This window comes from Oncorhynchus masou, chromosome 14 (genome assembly GCF_036934945.1).
Source record: "Oncorhynchus masou masou isolate Uvic2021 chromosome 14, UVic_Omas_1.1, whole genome shotgun sequence".
Lineage (NCBI taxonomy): Eukaryota > Metazoa > Chordata > Actinopteri > Salmoniformes > Salmonidae > Oncorhynchus > Oncorhynchus masou.
The window spans coordinates 356,511-378,918 of record NC_088225.1 but is presented as its reverse complement, the minus strand read 5'-3'; the positions used below and the strand labels follow the sequence as shown (position 1 = coordinate 378,918).

Here is a 22,408-nt window from a genome sequence, read left to right as displayed (position 1 = left end):
ATCAGCTCAATGTAATTTAGGCTTTGGTGGCATACCGTATACCGGGATATTTGGAAATAGGGCTTACACTGCTTAAAAAGGCTTCTTTAAACTTTATAGGGATAGCCCCCTTTTTCCAATTTTTGCCCAAACCAACTGCATGTAGTTCAGGCCCTAAAGCAAGGATATGCATATTCTTGGTACCATTTGAAAGGAAACACTTTGAAGTTGGTGCAAATGCGAATTGAATGTAGGAGAATGCAAGAGAAAGGTCATCATTCTAGACATAACACTGGTTGTAATTCCGATCGTGTCCACAAGAGTGTAGTGTACGTGCAAAGTTTCAGATGGATAAACTTGGAAGTATGAGTGAACTACAAGACTTTTATTGTGAAGTCCCCAGGTACATTTGGGCTAATCGTGAAGGAGATACATTCATATCCCATTTTCTGCAAGAATATCATCAAATCTGTATACTTGGACTTTGATTTAGCTTTCCAAGTATTAGTAGCCATTGCAAAACCAGTTTTCAGAACTCTGAATATCCTGATAATTTTTGTCCAAAATGAAAAGGCATGCTGTCGTACAAGATTAGTAGTTACATTTTACGACATATACATGGTTTCCTGTAAATACCAGCTCATTGGCTATCCAGCTAGCTTTGTTTGACCCCGATTGCTCATTTGACAAAGATAGTCGTTCAAGTAATGGCTGACGCGTCATCTGCGTGCCATGAAGGCTCCACTCTCTGACCAAATATGTCGTCCTATAGGATATACTACACCCCTAATGAAATAGTGAAGTCTTGTTATCTTCTTGGATCTCTGAGGAATAGATACAAACGTGATTTGACTTGTTGAAACAACGTTTAGGGTGAGATTTTCAGATTCCTTTTTTTGCTAATTGAACGAGTGGAAATACAAAATCAATCGCGCATGCTATATGGACCTTTTTAGGGTATGAAAAAGGATTTTATCTAACAAAACGACACTATGTTCATGTTATGGGACCCTTTGGATGATAAATTAGAGCAAGATTTCAGAATGTAAGTACACATTTCACATTCAGAGGTGAATTTATCAAACCTATAGCAGTGGAAAAAAAGTGTTTTGTTGTTAGGAGCTCTCAAACAATAGCATGGCATTTTTTTAGCGGTAATGTCTACTGTAAATTGGACAGTGCAGTTATATTAACAAGAACTTAAGCTTTCAACCGATATAAGACATAGGTACCGACATTTGTTTCTCTAAAATCTGCGATCTTGACATAACGAGCTGCATGATTAACAACTGTCTCGTTGATAGAATGCCGATCCTTAAGTTTTAACCTGTTTCCTCTCCTTCATCTACAGCCTGGTGGTATTTTTTAATAACGTCAAAACTATTTACTTGACTTTTTTTTGTAGCTACTGTAAGTAAATAACTGCAGTCAACTTGTGCTATTCGTTAGGTGATAAAGAGTGTGTTAATTTCATATTTTTTTTATTTTGAAACTTACCGTAGTACCCAGTCACGTGGTGCTTGTCTACAAGCACGGCCAGCTCGCTCATTAAGTGCCCACCAATGGTGGCAGATTGAAGAGGGAGACATTTTCTGAGTTAAACTGACCAAGACACACCTCCAACAACACATAAAACCTCACATAATTCTGCCCCAAAACATTGACAATCTCTCTCAGAAGCCCTTATGCTGCTGGTTAAGGTGAGCGTTGATGATACACAGGGGTGCAAAATATTTTACTTGTCCATTCCCAGTGCACCTCTCCAGGGTGCTGTTGGAGAGACATCACTGCGGCGCTCCAACAACAGAAAAAAATCAAATAAATCTAAGGGCCTACCGAGTAGTGCACAGTCTAAGGAACTGCATCGCAGTGCTTGAGGCGTCAATACAGATTTGGGTTCAATCCCGGGCCGTGTCGCAGCCGGCAGTGACCGGGAGACCCATTAGGTGGTGCACAATTGGCCCAGCGTCATCCGGGTTAGGGGAGGATTTGGCTGGCTGGAAAGTCCTTGTCCCATTTGCGCTCTCGCGACTCCTTTCGGCGTCCTGGCGCGCGCACTTTGACTTTGGTCAACAGCTGTACGGCGTTTCAAGACTAATTACCAATTAAATATCACAGAATTGGGGAGAAAATGGGGTAAGAAGTACAAAAATAATGATCTAGCATAAATCATATTGCAGATATAGAGTACGGTAGAAAGAGTATGTGGCCTATTCTGTAGCCTAGAGGCTGGAGATAAAATGTATGACGGACACTTTTTACATCATGCAGGTTTCTCCGATCAAATAGCCAAGCGGCACCCAATCAACAAAAAAATGCACCGTCATGTTAACAAACAACATATCCTAAAAACAGGTCAGGGTCAAAGTAAAACGTACAATATGGAAGTGGTTTCCAGGAGTTTCACCCCATTGTCATGATTAGTAGTTTCAAGTTTGTATGTGTCCACTTTTGACAAGCTGATCATAGCAAAAAAAAATCAAAAAAATCTGCATTTTCCGCTGTGTAAAGACATTGCAAATAGGCTCATGATAAATTTGTGCAGCTGATATTCAGAACTTAAATAGACAAATTAATTTGTCACAGGAATCAGGACTAATAAAGCCAATGCAACTGACTGTTTTACAAATGGTGGGGCTACCACATGGATGGGCATTCATAAAATTCCACTGCTGGCCGACATGGTATGCTACACCCCAGTAAATACGAGCCAACGACTTGACCTTTTTTTGGTCTTGTCCAGGTGTTCTTTTTTTTGTGTTTTACAAATGGTAGGCTTACCACATAAGATGTTGATTTTCATGAATGCCCTTCAGGCAACAGTGTAGGCTACACCTCAGTAAGCACAGCCCAACACCCTTTGGGCATTTTTATTGGTGCAGTCCGAACTGGCGTTGATTTACACATCCACGGACATTGGTTTTTGGTCCAGTCCAAACTAGTCAGAGACCATGTGTGGTTCAGATTTTGTCCAGTCTGGAACAGCTTTGATTTGGCCCAAACTGATGTCTATAAATTAACGTATTTTCTACTTTCATAGCAGAATACCTGACAATGTGACTGACCCAAAATTAAGGAAAGTTTTGACTATGTACAGGCTCAGTGAGCATGCACTTGCTATCAAAAGAGGCCGCTATAAGTAGACCTCTCGAGGGAAGACAGGCTATGTGCCCTCTGCCCACAAAATATGGTAGAAGCCGAGCTGCACTTCCTAACCTCCTGCCAAATTTATGACCAGAGACACATATTTCCCTCAGATTACACACCAAAAATTGGAAAACAAATTCATATCAAGATAAACTCCCATAGCTATTAGGTGAAATACCAGTGTACAACCACAGCAGCAAGGTGTGACCTGTTGCCACAAGAAAAGGGCAACCAGTGCAGCACAAACACCATTGTAAATACAACCTATATTTATTGATTCTCTTCCTACTTCAACTATTTGCACATCTGCATTGTCTATCCTTTAACTTTTGTGAGTATCATGTTTACTGTTAATTTCTGATTGTTAATTTCCCTTGCTTTGGCAATGTAAACATATGTTTGAATTGAGAGAGAGCAAGGGATACAGCGAGTAGGAGGAAGGGATGCCTTCTTCTACTATTCCAGAGATACATAATGGAGCCTGCAGGGTGTCTTGTGGAGATGAAGGGAACAGGGAAATGGCAGATCAGGTAGGCCTATACAGAGCTGGTAGGAAGAGGGCCACTAAATACAAAATAGCCAGCAGACTGGAGCAGTGGCTGAGATTCTTGACAATAGCATAGACCTACATACAACCACAGTTATTGTAACTCTTTAACAAGCCGTTTTGCATGGATGCAAGTACACTGAACAAAGATATAAAAACGCAACATGTTAAGTGTTGGTCTCATGTTTCAAGAGCTAAACTAAAACATCCCGGACATTTTCCATTTGCACAAAAAGCTAATTTCTCTCCAATTTTATGCACAAATATCTTTACATCCCTGTTAGTGAGCATTTCTCCTTTGTCAAGATAATCCATCCACCTGACTGGTGTGGCATATCAAAACAGCATAATTAAACAGCATAATTACACAGGTGCAAACGTGTATTGGGGACAACAGGCCAGTCTAAAATGTGCAGTTGTTGTCACTAGAGGTCGACCGATTAATCGGCACAGCTAATTAATTAGGGCCGATTTCAAGTTCGTGACAATCGTTATTGGATGCCGATTATGGACGATAACATTGCACTCCATGAGGAGACTTCGTGGCAGGCTGACCACCTGTTACGCGAGCAAGGAGTCAAGGTAAGTTGCTAGCTAGCATTAAAAACTTAACTTATAAATAACAATCTTAACATAATCACTAGTTAACTTAGTAATATCATCAACCGTTAACTAGTTTGTCCTGCGTTGCAAATCAATGCAGTGCCTGTTAATTTATCATCGAATCACGGTCTACTTAGCCAAACGGGTGATGATTTAACATGCGCATTCGTGAAAAATAAGCACCGTCGTTACACCAATGTACCTAACCATAAACATCAATGCCTTTCTTGAAATCAATACACAAGCATATTTTTAAACCTGCATATTTAGTTAAAATAAATGTATGTTGTTTGCAGGCAATATTAACTAGGGAAATTGTGTCACTTCTCTTGCATTCTACATTCCAGAGTCAGGGTATATGCAACAGTAGGGCCGCCTAGCTCGTTGCGAACTGTGTAACCATTTCTTCCTAGCAAAAAACGTAAATCATTTGCCAGAATTGTACATAATATTGAAGGTTGTGCAATGTAACAGCAATATTTAGACTTATGGATGACAACCATTTGATAAAATACAGAACGGTTTCGTATTTCACTGAAAGAATAAAAGTTTTGTTTTCGAAATGATAAGTTTAACCATATTAATGACCCAAGGCTCGTATTTCTATATGTTGATTATATTATAATTAAGTCTGATTTGATAGTATAGTCTGAGCGGTGGTAGGCAGCAGCAGGCTCGTAAGCACTAATTCAAACAGCACTTTCCAGCAGCTCTTCGCAATGCTTTAATACGATGTTTATGACTTCAAGCCCTATCAACTCCCGAGATTAGACGGGCAGTGCCTATAAGACCATCCAATAGTCAAAGGTATATGAAATACAAATGTATAGGGCGAAATAGTCCTATGAATCATTTTATAAAACTACAACCTAAAACTTAACTGGGAATATTGAAGAACTGGGAATATTGAAGAACAAGCTTTCATATGTTCTCATGTTCTGAGCAAGGAACTGAAACGTTAGCTTTTTTACTGCACATATTGCACTTTCACTTTCTTCACTGTTTTTGCATTATTTAAACCAAATTGAACATGTTTAATTATTTATTTGAGACTAAATAGATTTTTATTTATGTATTATGTTAAAGTTAAAAGTGTTCATTCAGTATTGTCATTATTACACACACACACAAAAAAAACTGACCTATTAAAATCGGTATCGTCGTTGAAAAATCATAAATCGGTCGACCTCTAGTCGTCACGCAACCCACATATGAGGGCGCATGCAATTGGCATGCTGACTGCAGGAATGTCCAGCAGAGAATTTAATGTTCATTTTTCTACCATAAGCCGCCTCAAGTCATTTTAGAGAATTCGACAGTACGTCCAACCGGCCTCACAAGCGCAGACCACGTGTAAGCACACCAGTCAAGGACCTCCACATACGGCTTCTTCACCTGCAGGATCGTCTAAGATGAGCCATCCAGACAGCTGATGAAACTGCGGGTTTGCACAACAAACTGTCAGAAATCGTCTCAGAGAAGCTCAAAGCGCCAGGGTCTTGACCTGACTGCAGTTCTGCGTTGTAACCAACTTCAGTGGGTAAAATGCTCACCTTCGATGGTCACTGGCACACTGGAGAAGTGTGCTCTTCAGGGATGAAGCCCGGTTGCAACTGTACCAGGCAGAAGGCAGACAGCGTGTGGGCGAGCGGTTTGCTGATGTCAACGTTGTGAACAGAGTGCCCCATGGTGGCGGTGGGGCTATGGTATGGGCAGGCGCAAGCTATGGACAATGAACAAATATTTTATTGATGGCAATTTGAATGCACAAAGATACTGTGACGAGATCCTAAGGTCAATTATTGTGCCATTCCTCCGCTGCCATCACCTCATGTTTCAGCATGATAATGCACTGCCCCATGTCGCAAGGATCTGTACAAAATTCCTGGAAGCTAAAAATGTTCCAGTTCTTCCATTGCCTGCATACTCACCAGGCATGTCACCCATTGAGCATGTGTGGGATGCTCTGGATCAATGTGTGCGACAGTGCGTTCCATGTTCCCGCCAATATACAGCAACTTCACACAGCCATTGAAGAGTGGGACAACATTCCAAAGGCCACAATCAACAGCCTGATCAACTCTATTAGAAGGAGATGTGTCGCGCTGCATGAGGCAAATGGTGGTCACACCAGATACTGACTGGTCTTATTATCCCCACCCCTACTTTAAAAAAAGGTATCTGTGACCAACAGATGCTTATCTGTATTCCCAGTCATAAGAAATCCATAGATTAGGGTCAAATGCATTCATTTAATATCGACTGTTTTCCTTATATGAACAGTAACTCAGTAAAATCTTTGAAATAGTTGCATGTTGCGTTTATATATTTTGTTTAGTGTATTTCACGTAATAACCATGGCAAAGCTAAAAAAGCTGACATCCAAACCAAACTGATTTAACCTATAACCATTGGTGCTCTATGCCTCCATTCCATCCAGCCACACATTTTCAGGACTCTGTCCACCAGAAAGCTTATGTGAAAAATCAAAGGCATCAGGGTAAACAAGGCCGCGGGTTGCCTGGGCAACAGCCTATTCTACCCCTTCCAGCCTACTCTGTTCCTATGAGGAGAGAGCAATAATGCACTGATGACAGGTCGCCATAACAGGCAGCAGTACTTTCTAACTGTATTACAAAAGGAGAGCGATATAAAGGGGAGAGAAGAGAGGGCAAGAGAAGGGGAGAGTAGAGGAGGATGGGGAAGTAAGTAAGGCAGGGAAAAGAGAGAATCCATGAAAAGGAGAGGTAAGAGTGGAGAAAGAAGGAGGGCAGGTAGCTCTAAAACCCAGCCTCTCTCCTCCCACACTAGCCACCATAACCATCAATTTGTAAAGTGGCTGTTCCACTGGATGTCAGAAGGTGAATTCACCAATTTGTAAGTCGCTCTGGATAAGAGTGTCTGCTAAATGACTTAAATGTAAATGTAAATCTGCCATCCATCCATCCCTCCACTCCTGAGCCGGCCTCCTCCTTTGAACCGTGCCAGAGAGCGCAAGCTGACTAGAATAGCTAATAAGATAGGAACTAAGAACTTTTTAATGAGAGCCATCGCTGGTCTGGAAAAGCTGCACTACGTGACCAAAAGTATGTGGACACCTGCTCATCAAACATCTCATTCCAAAATCATGGGCATTAAATATGGAGTTGGTCCCCTCCTTTGCTGCTTTAACAGCATCCACTCTTCCGGGAAGGCATTACACTAGATGTTCGAAAATTGCTGCGGGGACTTGCTTCCATTCAGCCACAAGAGCAATAGGGATGTCAGGGACTGATGTTGGGCGAATGGTCCTGGCTCGCAATCAGAATTCCAATTCATCTCAAAGGTGTTCGATCGGGTTGAGGTCAGGGCTCTGTGCAAGCCAGTCAAGTTCTTCCACGCCAATCAACAAACCATTTCTGTATGGACCTCGCTTTGTGAAAGGGGGCATTGTTATACTAAAACAGGAAAGGGCCTTCCCTGAACTGTTGCCATAAAGTTGGAAGCACAGTATCGTCTAGAATGTAATTGTATGCTGTGGCGTTAAGATTCTCCTTTACTGGAACTAAAGGGCCTAACACGAACAAAATAGAAAAAAAGCCCCAGACCATTATTTCTCCACCAAACTGGGGTAGTTAGCGTTCTTCTGGCATCTGCCAAAACCAGATTTGTCTGTCGGACTGCCAGATTGTGAAGCGAAATTCATCAATTCATCAAACGCGTCTCCACTGCTCCAGAGTCCAATGGTGGTTACACCATTCAGCCCGACTCTTGGCATTGCGCATGGTGATCTTAGGCTTGTGTGCGGCTGCTCGTCCTTGAAAACCCATTTCATGAACCTCCCAATGAACTGTTCTTATACTGACGTTGCTTCCAGAGGCAGTTTGGATCTCGAGTGTTGCAACCAATGACAAATTATTTTTTACATGCTTCAGTGGTCCCATTCTGAGATTTGTGAGGCCTACCCCTAAGCAACTGAGCAGTTGTTGCTCCGAGACATTTCCACTTCACAATAACAGCACTTACAGTTGACCGGGACAGACATTTGACAAACTGACTTGTTGGAAAGGTGGCATCCTATGACGGTGCCATATTGAAAGCCACTAAGATCTTCAGGAAGGCCATTCTACTGCCAATGTTTGGGTATGGAGATTGCATGGCTATGTGCTCAACTGTATACACCTGTAAACAACGGGTGTGGCTGAAATAGCCGAATCCACTAATTCAAAGGGATTTCCACATACTTTTTTATATATAGCGTACTGTCGCAGATTCTATCCCATTCCTTTGAAATTGCTCAGACACAGAAAATGTAGTTCAAATTGATGATATTAGCTCGTTTGCTTCCAGCAAGTTAAGATCAGCTCAGCATAACAAAAACAACCACCTACTTTCCTTTCAAATCTTAGTTACCAAATCAACCAATGAGATCAAATATCCAGTCAATAGTGTTCAGAGGTATCAATAGGTAATGAACCAGGTGTCAAGGTTTCCATTAACGAACCAATAGAAGCACCCATAAGGCCTATATGTCTGAAACAACCTGAAAATATTGGTGCAGAGTTCTGGTCCGCAACCCAAATGGCACCTTCTTCCCTATATAGAGCACTTCTTTTGACCAGGGCCTATAGGACCCAGTGAACGAGTGCTCGATCAAGTTCTGCACTTCCCTTCATAGATTTAAAAAGGAAAGCACTGGCATAAGAGAGATTGTGGAAACTCCCCAGCTCATGCTTACACCAATCCAATGCTTTGAAATGTGTGGAGAGAAGTAAGGTAACTGACAATAAAATTGTATTCTTTTCACAGAAATGTGGGTTTGCGTTATAAAACAATTCCTATTGAGTGCACATTTTAGTAGAACTGAGATTCAGGCATTCTGGGATGATAGTTGAAAAAAGTGGAGACTCACCGGTCTTCTCTTTGATCTCACACAGAACGCTGAAGAGGGCAGGCTTCATTCTGTGACAATTCAGGGCGTGTTTCCTGCCGGCAAGAAAGGAGAGAGAGCGAGAGAGGGAGAAGAAAGAGAGTGAGGAAGAGAGGGAGTTGGAGGTAAGATTAGAATATATGCCTGCTTGTCCTAGTCATTTCATAGCATATGCCGCGCCATGGAAAAGCGAGTTAAATTAGAGTCGATGAGGTTCGTCCATCCAGCATTGATCTAGTAGTGCAAGGTTCTGTATTAATGGACTTATAAAAGCTCATTTAAAAAAAGTAGTTGTATTATCACACACTCATTGAGCTTAATATCTTGGTCCCCCATAGCACTGTTAACAAGTTACCGCCAAAGCCATGTTACTTTTATACACACAGTAATTTTTGGATGAAAGCATACTCTGCTGAACATCCACTCAGCGACACTTGACTTTTAATTATATTATAAACTCTCAATTAGAAAATTAAATTATGCAAACACAAACTAAAAATGGGCCAGGCGCCATCACTGGTAGACCAGGACCTTATTACTAACGAGCACGCAGGGCATGTGCCCTGGGGCCCCAACCTCCAAGGGTACCCATCCAAATGATTATTATTTACGGCGGCGGGCACCCAAACAAAACTTAGTTAGGTACCCAATACTGCTCGGATAGCATATAAACACGGCATAAGCCATGGCAAAATGTTTAGAAAAGCAGGAAATTTGCTTTAAAACGGCTAAATTATCTCTCAACCTCATTGCAAAATGTGTAGGATTACCACTGGTAGTCATTGCAAAGACTGCGAAGCTGCATGCGGCTCTGGAATTTAAATGGCAGCTCATGAAAATTCTATTTTAGTAGGGGGTCCTTGCCCAGGGGCTCATAATATTTAGGAGGCATTGACAATAAAGTTTGAAAATCCCTGACAAAACACACACACAGAAACATGACTCACATATTCTTCATTGCTCTGATCTGTGCAGCGTCAGTGAAGAGCTTAATATTGAGCCCTTCCAAAGTGTCATGATAACTCCCTAGAGCTGTGATCCTCAACTGAAGGGAACCTTTATGATTTTTTTTTTTTTTTTTTTTTTTTTTTTTTTCATCTATGCCTATTTACAAAACATCTCATACTCAAACTCATGAAATACATTGGGGAATCACGTGCTGAAATATGCAACAGCTAAAACATACAGTCATGGATTTGATGGATAAAATAAATTGACCAAAAAATACAGGTCAAAATAATACTACCCAAAAGGGGAGCATGACAAAGGTAAAAAGGTGTTCAACTGATGAGCTGTTTTGAAACATTCCCGACACAGGCATCAGAGAGAAGGAAACAACCATGATACAACATATGAATGAGTAGGCAACGCCTAACCTCAACACCAGTTGTGTCCATGTAGGAGGCCTAACCTCGGCTATATCATATGGGGAAATGCGTGAGTATTTATACGCTGAGAAGAAGTGTATTTTGATGTGTCTGCCGATAACGAGGGAATCGCTCGTGACATTACTTGTTCGAGCGAGTGCATAATTGTGTCCACCTGTGTGTCAGTCTTAATTCTATATTTTTATGTAACCTTTAATTACACAGGTTTGTCTCACTGAGCAACATGTTTTATTTTGCAAGTTAGAGGATTTGAGTGGGAGGGGGGCCATGGAGGGAGATGGGGGTCAGGGGGGTATGAGCAGGAGCTGGTGTGGTGCTCGTGCTCTCATGGGGCATGCAGTCAGTCCTGTGGGTCCTGTACACTACTGACCTGTGCTGGAAGTTGAGTGGCAGGCCACCCCCTGCCGTGCCCCCCCCAGCTCCCCCTCCCTCTGCGGGGTCATCCGATCCGCCCCAGTGCGCCGGCGACTCCTCTGGCCAGCATCTGGATATGGGGTAATAGGGGGAGAGGGTGAGGGGCGGGCAGGACAGGTTGAGTGGTAGTGCACTAGTATGGCACTGTTGTTGTCGTCGTTTCCTCCTCATTTGTTATCTCCGATGCCACCCCAGATAGAAAAACAGCCATCCTACCACACTGGGTCAGACCCGGTACATAGTGCACCAGCAGGGCACTGTGCTGTCCAGCCATCTCATCTGTTCTCTCCTGCCACCCAGCCCAGACAGTCCCCCTCCCCAGGTCAGTATAAGAGCTATGTATGCATGCATGCATGCATGCAAGCAAGGGGCCCCACAGGTGGCATGCATGGGCTAGGCAGGCTACATTTGATGGCGTGTCGCGTGTGCAGAGATACGCCAAAAATAAAGTGGAGGTCACCTCTTTGGCCCTCTCGTCTAAAGTTTGAGTGATAGGAGAGCAATTAGTCCAAAATCAAAGGCTAAAATGTAAATCATAGGATTGAATAGGCCTTTATCAGACCATCTAAAATCATGGACTAGGGCTAATCCATGATGGGCTATATCATGTCCAAGTCGAAAACAGTTCATTGACTTTCTCCATCTTGCTGCTGTATTGAAATACGTAATTAACTTTCATCCCTGGCACATTTTCAAATGTATACTGTGTTTGTATTTTGTTAAACTTTCAAATAAAAAATAAATAAATCTAGCCTACCTCTGCTGAGAGAAACTACTAGTGAGTAATTTCACTGATCTAGAGCATCTCAGGTCTTCAGACCTGCATATACAACTAATTAGGGTTGTCACGATACTCAGCGGTATCATGGCAAAAAAAAAAAAAAACATGAAGCGGACTACATTTTCTAAAGAAAACAGTCCTAATGCTGAAAACAAATAGCCTTACGTTGTCACCCATAATCATGTTTATTTCCCAAGCTATAGCACACAATATTTTACATGCAGTAGATTTTTCTTAAAGGACCCAAGAGTTCAGTCTGATACTGGTATCGTGACAACCTTACACCTCAGAATAGGCTTTAGCTGCTGCCTAAGAGTTTGACTCCATCCTCAGATGAGAAGGCCGGAGACATGTAAACAACAGGAGTAGGAGTGGTGGTAGAACTCCTTTAGGAGTGCCAGAGCCGCATGCTCGGTCTATACTAGGGCAAACATTAAGAGCCTTCTTGACGGACTCATTGCATCCCTTCTCAGAAAAATGTTGCCTATGTTTAATTGTTCCAAAAATGCTATCCAAGTCAGAGTACTGGTGGTGTGGTGCAACTCTTTAATTAGTACCAGAGATGCCCTGATATGGATTGGCATGCTGTAGTCTGGTAGGGGGTGGGAATTATAAGTATCCTCTTGATTAGAGGTCGACTGATGAAGATTTTTCAAGGCCGATGCCGATTATTGGAGGACAAAATAGCCGATACCGATTAATCGGACGATTTTTTAAAAATGTATTTATTTGTAATAATGACAATTACAACAATACTGAATGAACACTTATTTTAACTTAATATAATACATCAATAAAATCAATTTAGCCTCAAGTAAATAATGAAACATGTTCAATTTGGTTTAAATAATGCAAAAACAAAGTGTTGGAGAAGAAAGTAAAAGTTCAATATGTGCCATGTAAGAAAGCTAACGTTTCAGTTCCTTGCTCAGAACATGAGAACATATGAAAGCTGGTGGTTCCTTTTAACATGAGTCTTCAATATTCCAGGGTAAGAAGTTTTAGGTTGCAGTTATTATAGGAATTATAGGACTATTTCCCTCAATACCATTTGTATTTCATTAACCTTTGACTATTGAATGTTCTTATAGGCACGTTAGTATTGCCAGTGTAACAGTATAGCTTCCGTCCCTCTCCTCGCTCCTCCCTGGGCTCGAACCAGCAACACAACGACGATTAGCGCGCGCTAACTAGCTAGCCATTTCACTTCGGTTACACGAGCCTCATCTCGGGAGTTGAGAGGCTTGAAGTCATAAACAGCGCAATGCTTGACGCACAACAAAGAGCTGCTGGCAAAACGCACGAAAGTGCTGTTTGAATGAATGTTTACACGCCTGCTTCTGCCTACCACCACTCAGTCAGATACTTGTATGCTCAGTCAGATTATATGCAACACAGGACACGCTAGATAATATCTAGTAATATCATCAACCATGTGTAGTGATTATGATTGATTGTTATTTATAAGAGAAGTTTAATGCTAGCTAGCAACTTACCTTGGCTTACTGCATTCGAGTAACAGGCAGTCTCCTTGTGGAGTGAAACGAGAGAGAGGCAGGTCGTTATTGAGTTGGACTTGTTAACTGTAAGGTTGCAAGATTGGAGCTGACAAGGTGAAAATCTGTCGTTCTGCCCCTGAACAAGGCAGTTAACCCACCGTTCCTAGGCCGTTACTGAAAATAAGAACGTGTTCTTAACTGACTTGCCTAGTTAAATAAAAAAAATATACATATATTTTTTAAATAAGAAAATCGTCCCCCAAAAATACCGATTTCCGATTGTTATGAGAACTTGAAATCGGCCCTAATTAATAGGCCATTCCGATTAATCGGTCGGTCGACCTCTACTCGATGGACTAATCCAATCCCAGACTCAAAAAAAAAGAAAACAAGCTAGGCCTACCTAATCATGTGCCGAAAAATGCTAGGCAAGTAAAAAATAATACATTTTAAAAAAATGAACCAACTGCTTAACTCTGAACATCTCTCAGACACAGAGTATAAATCTATAGCACAGACATCCAAAAACTCACAACCACATCATGCACACACCATAGACATTGAGGAAAAAAAAAAAAAAGAGGTCTTCAACATTGTACACACACAAACATTATTTTGGGCCTAATTTTTTTCTTGAACACGTATTCCAGTTAGTTACGTTTTCAAAGTTATACCCTTAACAGTAAAAGGTAATATCCTTGAGTTCATCACAATCATCATAAGCTGTGGGTGTAGCGTCCAGCATCCCCATCTCATTAATAGAAACTAGATTTTCGGACAGCTACACTCCCGTACACGTTTTAGGAGAATTGATTGCACCCCTTGCAAAATGAAAAGGATGCACACCACGAGGACGGGAGGGAGTGAATTAATTAAGAGAACCAGGTGGTCAAATGTGTGGTGGAAAATCACTAGCAAATGATATCACACACACTGGTCTCGTATTGGGACAGCCGGGTCTTTTGTTCACAATTCTGAACCCCCCCCCTGAATTCAGCTGACCTACAGCTCCTCAAAGTCACATGGCATATGAATATGGGCAATTTGCTTATTGTCATGCACACACACCAAGAGTCATGATATGCAAACATATATTATGCATGCATTAACAAGTGAAGTGAAAGACCTAAAATATTAATGATTGCTCTGTCAAAACAAGTGACTGATTAACATGTCATATAAATACACCATGCTATTATATTTCCATAGCCATGTTGATGTGTCATATCAGATCTGGCAATAGAAATAACTTTTACAAGCCCACACAAGTGAAGTCCCTCCAACATTTTAACTAACGACCATTTGAATTTCAAAAGATCACCGACAGCGATGGCTCAATTAAAGGCAACCTGATTATCTATGCTAATGACTATGTTGGAGATTAATAAAGTGTATGTATGTGTCCAAACGTGCACCCTATATAGTGCAATATGCAAAAAAAAAATGGTGCACTATATAGGGAATACGGTGCCATTTGGGACGCATTCCTAAATGGTCCTTGCTATCTGGGTTCTTTAGGACGTCCTTACCACATGGATGTTAGCCATTTTAAATTTTAAGGTAAGAGTTAAGGTTCGGTAAGACTTATGGGATCCCGGATAGCACTAACACACCATTTATCTAGCAGGGCTAACAATTTGGCAGGCCTGTGATGGGAACAAATGGTTTGATTGCGCTTGCATGTGTTCAGTGATGTAACCAAAAATATTGAAAAAAAAAACCTAAAACTAAATTAATGCTAATGTAATTGAAAGAGGAAAAGTAACTTCACAACCTTCATCCACTTTTTATTTAAAAAATGGTGGTCTGACACACACCTTCATTAGGATGTAGGTTGAACAATCATAGATAGTACAATCTGTCAAGATTAAATAATAACCCTTAGCAGAGTTAAACAAGTTGAAATGTGTCTTTAAAAGTGTGAACTGAAAATGTATTTATACTACACGCACTACTGTCACATGGCATGGTCATTTGACGACAGCCAAAAACGTGTTTAAACTTAACACATTGGGGAAAACTTCAGCTTTCATGTAGTCATGCCCACTCTTCAAGAGATCGAGGTGAACCGACAAGGTATCATAGATCTGAATGTTACATTTTACATAACCCGGGTAACACTGTTTGCCCTGGCTTTCCAACTACCTAGGAGCTAAATCAGACGTGCTATTTGCATAGTTGAAGTCAGGAAATGTACACTGGGGTTGGAGTCATTAAAACTTGTTTTTCAAACACTCCACACATTTCTTGTTAACAAACTACAATTTTGGCAAGTCGGTCAAGACATCCACTTTGTGCATGACAAGTCATTTTTACAACAATTGTTTAGAGGGATTATTTCACTGTATCACAATTCCAGTGGGTCAGAAGTTTACAAACACTAAGTTGACTGTGCCTCTAAACAACTTAGAAAATTTCAGAAAATTATGTCATGGCTTTAGAAACTTCTGATTGACTCAAATGATGTCAATTAGCCTATTGCAGGTGTACCTGTGGATGTATTTTCAAGGCCTACCTTCAAACTCAGTGCCTCTTTGCTTGACATCATGGGAAAAAACAAAAGAAATCAGCCAAGACCTCAGAGATAAAAAAAATAAAAATAAAAAAATAAATAATTGTAGACCCCACAAGTCTGATTCATCCTTAGGAGCAATTTCCAAATGCCTGAAGGTACCACGTTCATCTGTCAAAACAATAGTACGCAAGTATAAACGCCATGGGACCACACAGCCATCATACCGCTCAGAAAGGAGACGTGTCCTGTCTCCTAGAGATGAACGTACTTGGTGCAAGAAGTGCAAATCAATCCCAGAAGAGCAGCAAAGGACCAGCAAAATCTTGGAGGAAACAGGTACAAAAGTATCTATATCCACTGTAAAACGAGTCCTATATCAACATAACCTGAAAGGCCGCTCAGCAAGGAAGAAGCCACTGTTCCAAAAACGCTGTAAAAAAGCCAGACTATGGTTTGCAACTGCACATGGGGACGAAGATCGTACTTTTTGGAGAAATGTCCTCTGGTCTGATGAAACAAATATGGAACGATTTGGCCATAATGACCAATGTAATGTTTGGAGGAAAAAGGGTGAGGCTTGCAAGCCAAAGAACACCATCCCAATTGTGAAGCACAGGGGTGGCAGCATCATGTTGTGGGTGTGCTTTGCTGCAGGAGGGACTATATTATATTGAAGCAACATCTCAAGACATCAGTCAGGAAGTTAAAGCTTGGTCGCAAATGGGTCTTCCAAATGGACAATGACCTCAAGCATACTTCCAAAGTTGTGGCAAAATGACTTAAGGACAACAAAGTCAATGTATTGGAGTAGCCATCAAAGCCATGACTTCAATCCCATAGAAAATGTGTGGGCAGAACTGAAAAAGCCTGTGTGAGCAAGTAGGCCTAAAACCTGACTCAGTTACACCATCTCTGTCAGGAAATGGGCCCCCAACTTATTGTGGGAAGCTTGTGGAAGGTTAACCGAAACGTTTGACCCAAGTTAAACAATTTAAAGGCAATGCTACCAAATACAAATTTAGTGAATGTAAACTTCTGACCCACTGGGAATGTGTAGAAATAAAAGCATGAAATAAATCATTCTCTCCTATTATTCTGACATTTCACATTCTTAAATTAAAGTGGTGATCCTAATTGCCCAAAAACAGGGAATTTTTACTAGGATTAAATGTCAGGAATAGTGAAAAACTGGGTTTAAATGTATTTGGCTAAGGCATATGTAAAATACCGACTTCAACTGTAACTGTACATCAAAACATGAACTCAGGCAAAGATGCCACGATGTGTGAAAACCACAATGCAATGAGAGATGTTCTAATCTTGAGCTGTAAAATAGGAGCCTAACGTTAACTCTTTAGTCCAAAGATCTTGGCTCTGCCAATTGCGGTACGTTTCTAGAAACATAGAGCAGTCTTTCATATCACATCAAAACATTTTTCACAAATGCTAAATTTACACTTGATGTATACTGCTTTAACCGGTTGTAACAGTTGCAGCCGAAAGTATTTTTCAGTGACAACACGTTTGTGTGGCGTCAGTCTTCTGTTTACACACAGGTGTTTGGATACGCTGCCAATTAGCACAGGTAGTCAACTGTCTTCCGTAAAACAAGCGCTTTAACTTGGCCACGTGGGATCCCTAAAGCACAGTTAAAAGACACCATTGTCACTAGGCGTTAAAGGTGGTTAGCATCTATGAATGGGCTAAACCAGGGATGTCAAACTAATTTTGTCCCAGGGCCGCATTCTGTCTTCAACGAGGTACGGAGAGCTGCACTGAAAATGTTATTTCCTTGCCTTCAAAAATCGGAATTTGATGCTCCCTGACTGTTTAGCTTTAATTTGTGATTTTCTTTGAGAGCTCGACACAGTCAAACTGTATGAGTGTAGCTCCATTATCATTTATACAGTTAAGATTTTGTTTTAGTAATTTAAAGTATTTTGACTGTTTTCCTCCGCAAAAATAAAAACGTTTTTACTCAACGCTGATTGGACCCCTCGTGGGCCGGATATGGTACCTGGGCTGTATGTTGGGCACCAATGGGCTAGGCTATATTAAATATGTGTGTATGTGTGAGGAACCTGCTTCCTTTATTCCTCCATTAAATTAGTCAAATTAAATCTGACAAACCACAAGTGACTGAATAAAGCAGCGTGCATCACATCAAAAAAATCCAACATTGTACTGTACCAGGCAACAAGCGAGCAACAGAACACAAGACGAAAACATTACCAAAAACAGTCTCATCTTCGCTCCAAATGTCCCTCGCAACTCGTTTCTTACCTGGCCTGCGCCTCGTCCAGGCTTTCGTCTGTGATGGCCATGATCTGTTGTAGAATATCCCCAATGTCTTGTTGAGGATGACCGAGCTGTTTCCTAACCGAGTCTGGGTTGCCAACGTCGCCTTGTGATAACCCGCCGAGTCCGCTGAGACCCGCCAGCATTCGCGTTTGATCATCCATAGCTACTTAAAAAAAACGTAGGTCCTTTCCTCACAATCGAATTAACACAATTAGCCAGATAGCTAGCTAACAATGAAACCCCCAGCACAAATCATACGCCACTGTCTGATAGTAATTAATTACAGCCAGCTAACGTTAGTTAATCTAAAAATAATTCCAAAGCAGTTCCACATTCAAACGATTTGTGCTACTCGCCGATGTCAATAACCCAGGCAAGCTGCTATAGCGAATAAATGCTGCTAGCCAAACAACTGTCAAGCTAGCTGTGTAGCCCTAAGAAATATACAGGGGGGGAAAAAGCAACCGACACATGCACCTAAGTAGGGAGCTGGCAGACAGCGCCTCGCGCTAATACAAGAAAATCGTTATGTCCGGCAAATAAAATATGCATTCAAAATAATGCAAAAAATAAAGATAAAACAAAATGTGGCAACACCTTGCTAGCTAGATGTATACATCAATAAATCACACTCGCGGTGGTTCAGAAGGGGCTTATCGAAAAAAGAGTATTGTTTACCCAGACAGGGAAAAAGCTGCGCGAGGACCAGTGTGCGTCGTTCACATACTAGCTCGCGCTAGCTGGTATAGCTAATGACCAAATTAGCTGGCTAAGTAGCCAGTTAGCTAGACACTTTTTCTGCAGAAAACAAACTCGTATGGCATCGGTAAAGAAAATAACTGATTGACTATAATTTGATAACACTAGCTATGCAAATAACAGGCAACATGTGGGTTTTAGATAACTATGCTGGCGCAAGTAAATAACGCTAAGTTAATACATATATATATTTTTAAGTGGGACCACAATGCTGAAGCTCAAAACATAGCTAAGCTGATGTGTGCTAAAATAGAATCACATCATCATCGCAAAAATGTAGCAAGTGGGCAATGCTAGTTAATAAGGCAACGACACTGGCATGCTAAATAGTTAGCTAACAGGATGATCACCCGTGTATTTTCACGGGTCCTCAGTGGGAGTCACTCTCCTCCCACATAAAAACCACGTTTGAGGAAAAAAATGTTTGCTGAAAGTTATAATGGCATTTTCCACCGGTCAGCCACGGCAAGTTGAATTCCATTACATTCTCGGCTGCAGTAGAGTGTGTGTTTTCTCTGATCCTTTTATTTTTGCAGGACAAAGGTTGGCGTTTCCTCCCTTCTGCTCACAGCAAACTGACTATACAATATCGCGCGTTCAATTCATAATGCAAATGCGTCACCGCACCTAGGCTGTCAGATCTTATTGATGAGATATTTACCGTCCATTTTATTGAAATATTTTCCTGTTTCATATAAACTAATCCTGGGCGACATGAACAACTTCAGTCGCCTATTTTAGACTTTCGTTTTGAACCACTTCCCTGACATGCAGATGACCCATGTCATCTGTATGACCCTGAACAGTGTTAGCCCACTGAGCTAAGGCTGGCAATTACGCATTCAGGTTACAGGCATGGTTTCTATTTATGTCAAAGCACTTCAAGGAAGCACTTCTGCTACAATAGTATACTGCCAAGAGGTCTTAACCCCAGTTGCACAGGTGATACACTACATTTGCAGGGGGCAGATCAAGGGGATGAGTTTGAATAAGTGTACTTATTGGACTTGGCTAAGTGTCAGTCTGACACAATTGTAATTAGTAGTGCAAGCTTTCTTTACTGTCAAGATCACCTCAACCCTGAACTGTCAATCGATTGAATTACCACCACGCTCAACCCATTGACCAAATCAATGACTGAATCATATAGTACTGGGACCAATATTGAAGCATCTCATTAATCTACAAAAAAAAGTCAAATTGGAACAAATCACACCAAATAGGCCACTATTAAACAGGGTGTGTTCAGAAACATCCAATGAATGAAACTTCCTGTCTTTTAGTGTGAGAAATATGGACAGCACAGATTGAATACAAGCATCAATTTTTTATTACAAACGTGGATGTTTTTGCTGTCATTTATCACTCAGATGAGAGAGCAGCTCCACTTGATGAATTGGGAGACTGAATAGACATGGAGGGAAGGCTGACTGCTGTGCTGGAATGATGGGTGTATACACCACAAAGGGGAGTGCACAGGACAAAACTGGCTGTGGATTATGCTGATGCTCAGCGCATCCCACTTCTACAGTCTATGCCTAATCAATCTGAAGTTAGAGAAGGGAGAGGGGGTAGATTTCTACAAAGACCTGGCCTAACAGGGAGAAAAAAAAGCATTTTTACAGCACCAACAGGCATTTACACATCAGAAGTAGGCCCAGGCCTGTTATGGGTCACAAGAAACCATCACGTTTAACCCTGTTTATTTGAATACATTTTTGGTCCATTTGCAAACTCTATATTGTAAGAGTAATGTTAAGCAGTGATGTCAAAACATCTAAATAAACTATACATGATCAATAAAGTAATCCATATTTTGTATCTAGTGCTGTTATTTTCCTATTTATATTCCTTCTGTTCTGTGAATGTTTTCTCCAGTGCCTGAATGTGTCTTGACTACTTTCAATTTGTAAGCAGGAGAAGCCCTCTCTCATCCCACAAGCACCCAGCCTTATGTTAATCTAAAAAAATAATCACTCTTGCCGTGCACCACCCTCCCTCCGTGATTCCCCAGCACTCACAGTCACAACCTCACTTTTCTCCCACTCCTCTATCCTTTCATTCTTACTATGCGCGCCCCCCCACTGCAAGAACAACCCACAGAAAATATGTATGTTTGTAATACAGCAATAAGAAGAAATATCATGGTGATTTGAGTCAGTAGGTGCAAGGCACCTTTCCTATTTGGTGGTCAGAACTTGAACCTGTCCGATTCCTTTTACACAATTTCTTAAAAAACAGACATCACATTGTTCATGCAAGTGTAACCCTATTGACTGTTAAACTTCTGAGGAAATATTCCTCGTTGGGGCCACGTTGTTGTTCATCATGTTTCTCCTGGTAAGAGGAAGGCTCAACCTTATAACATGAAAGATGGTGAGCACTGAAGATGTGATAGTGAGAGATTGAAAAAGGAAGGGAGGGTTATGACACACCAGGCATAATGTCAGGCCTTCATTCTGCGCCAGTGACCCGGTGAAAAGAAAGGGAGTCAATATGAGGTGGGGGAGGGGCCTCCTCCCTGATGGACAGGAGAAGGGACAGAGGAAGACAGAAGTGCTGGAGGAGAGAAAAGAGGACTGAAAAGATTGAGGGACAAGAAAGGGGCAGGGAGTAAAGTATTATACAAGGGTGTGTTGAGAGAACTATCAAGTTGTGTACAGAGAATTCTTCCCCTTGTTACACACTGAAACCAAGAGATGATTCAAAGGAGTTGGGATGGAATAATGGTTTCACATTTCCTTGTTTATGAAGGGTTAAAAACACACACAGGATTGGACCTGGTCTTAAAACAACTGTTTCAATGGTCAGAAAATGCAAGACAAAATCAGATAATTACTGTTTAATTTTTTTTTACAAGAACAGACAAGAATGTACAGGAAAATTAAGGAAAGCAGGTACCTTACAAAACTAACCCCAAAATTCATCCACTGCAAGTTCATATTTTTCTCTACATCTTTTACTGTAGGTGAATATTCATTAGCTATTTAAATAAAAGAATGAGATCGCCCTCTGGTGGCCAACAGCATACGTTTCGTATGGAGACCGGTATCCGTCAGCACCCATAGCACTCTGGACAAAAGTCGGGCACTATATAAGGAATGGGGTGCTATTTGGGAGGACCCAAATTGTATAGTGGTGGAATAGAATAGATAGAAAGTTTTAGCAGAAATAATCCACATTCTTCCCGTGAAGAAAGATACCAGAGACATATTTACAAACAACCACAAGCCACCACAGAGAACAGCTAAATTATGGAGCCATGGGTAGAGTTAAGACATTACATAAATACAGAAAAAGCCAGACTGATCTTTCTCATTGGTTTCATCCAGGTTCACTCAATGAATGACCTAAGGTCACAATAGAGTCTGTGCTATTAAAGGTGTGCCTTGTCCTGCTTGTACAAAGCCAGAATTCAGTTTGCTTAGTTATCTTTTTTTGCCATGAAAAACCTAGTTTGGTTGTACCATGATACTGTATTGCGATAACCCTAAAACAGAGGTACTAGAATTATACGGTGGATGATGTGTTGGTTGATAGAGGATACGGGTCCTGCCAGTAGATCT

At 41.2% G+C, this 22,408-nt stretch overlaps 1 protein-coding gene across 6 annotated transcripts in view; it reads right to left on the bottom strand.

The window, feature by feature from the left end:
• The window catches only part of LOC135553912 (pre-B-cell leukemia transcription factor 1-like), a 55,391-nt gene extending 35,873 nt beyond the window's left edge, over positions 1–19,518 (bottom strand). For 2 of the 6 annotated variants that reach the window (XM_064985842.1, XM_064985843.1), the window contains exons 1-3: positions 18,066–19,518; positions 10,944–11,057; positions 9,168–9,241 (exon numbers count right to left, since the gene is read on the bottom strand). In XM_064985842.1, the coding sequence (XP_064841914.1) occupies positions 9,168–9,241; positions 10,944–11,057; positions 18,066–18,244 (367 nt within the window). In that variant the 5' untranslated portion in view covers positions 18,245–19,518. The remainder of the gene's footprint in view (positions 1–9,167; positions 9,242–10,943; positions 11,058–18,065) is intronic. The other 4 variants (XM_064985844.1, XM_064985845.1, XM_064985846.1 and 1 more) reach the window with 3 other exon arrangements.
• Between the last annotated feature and the right edge of the window lie 2,890 nt (positions 19,519–22,408).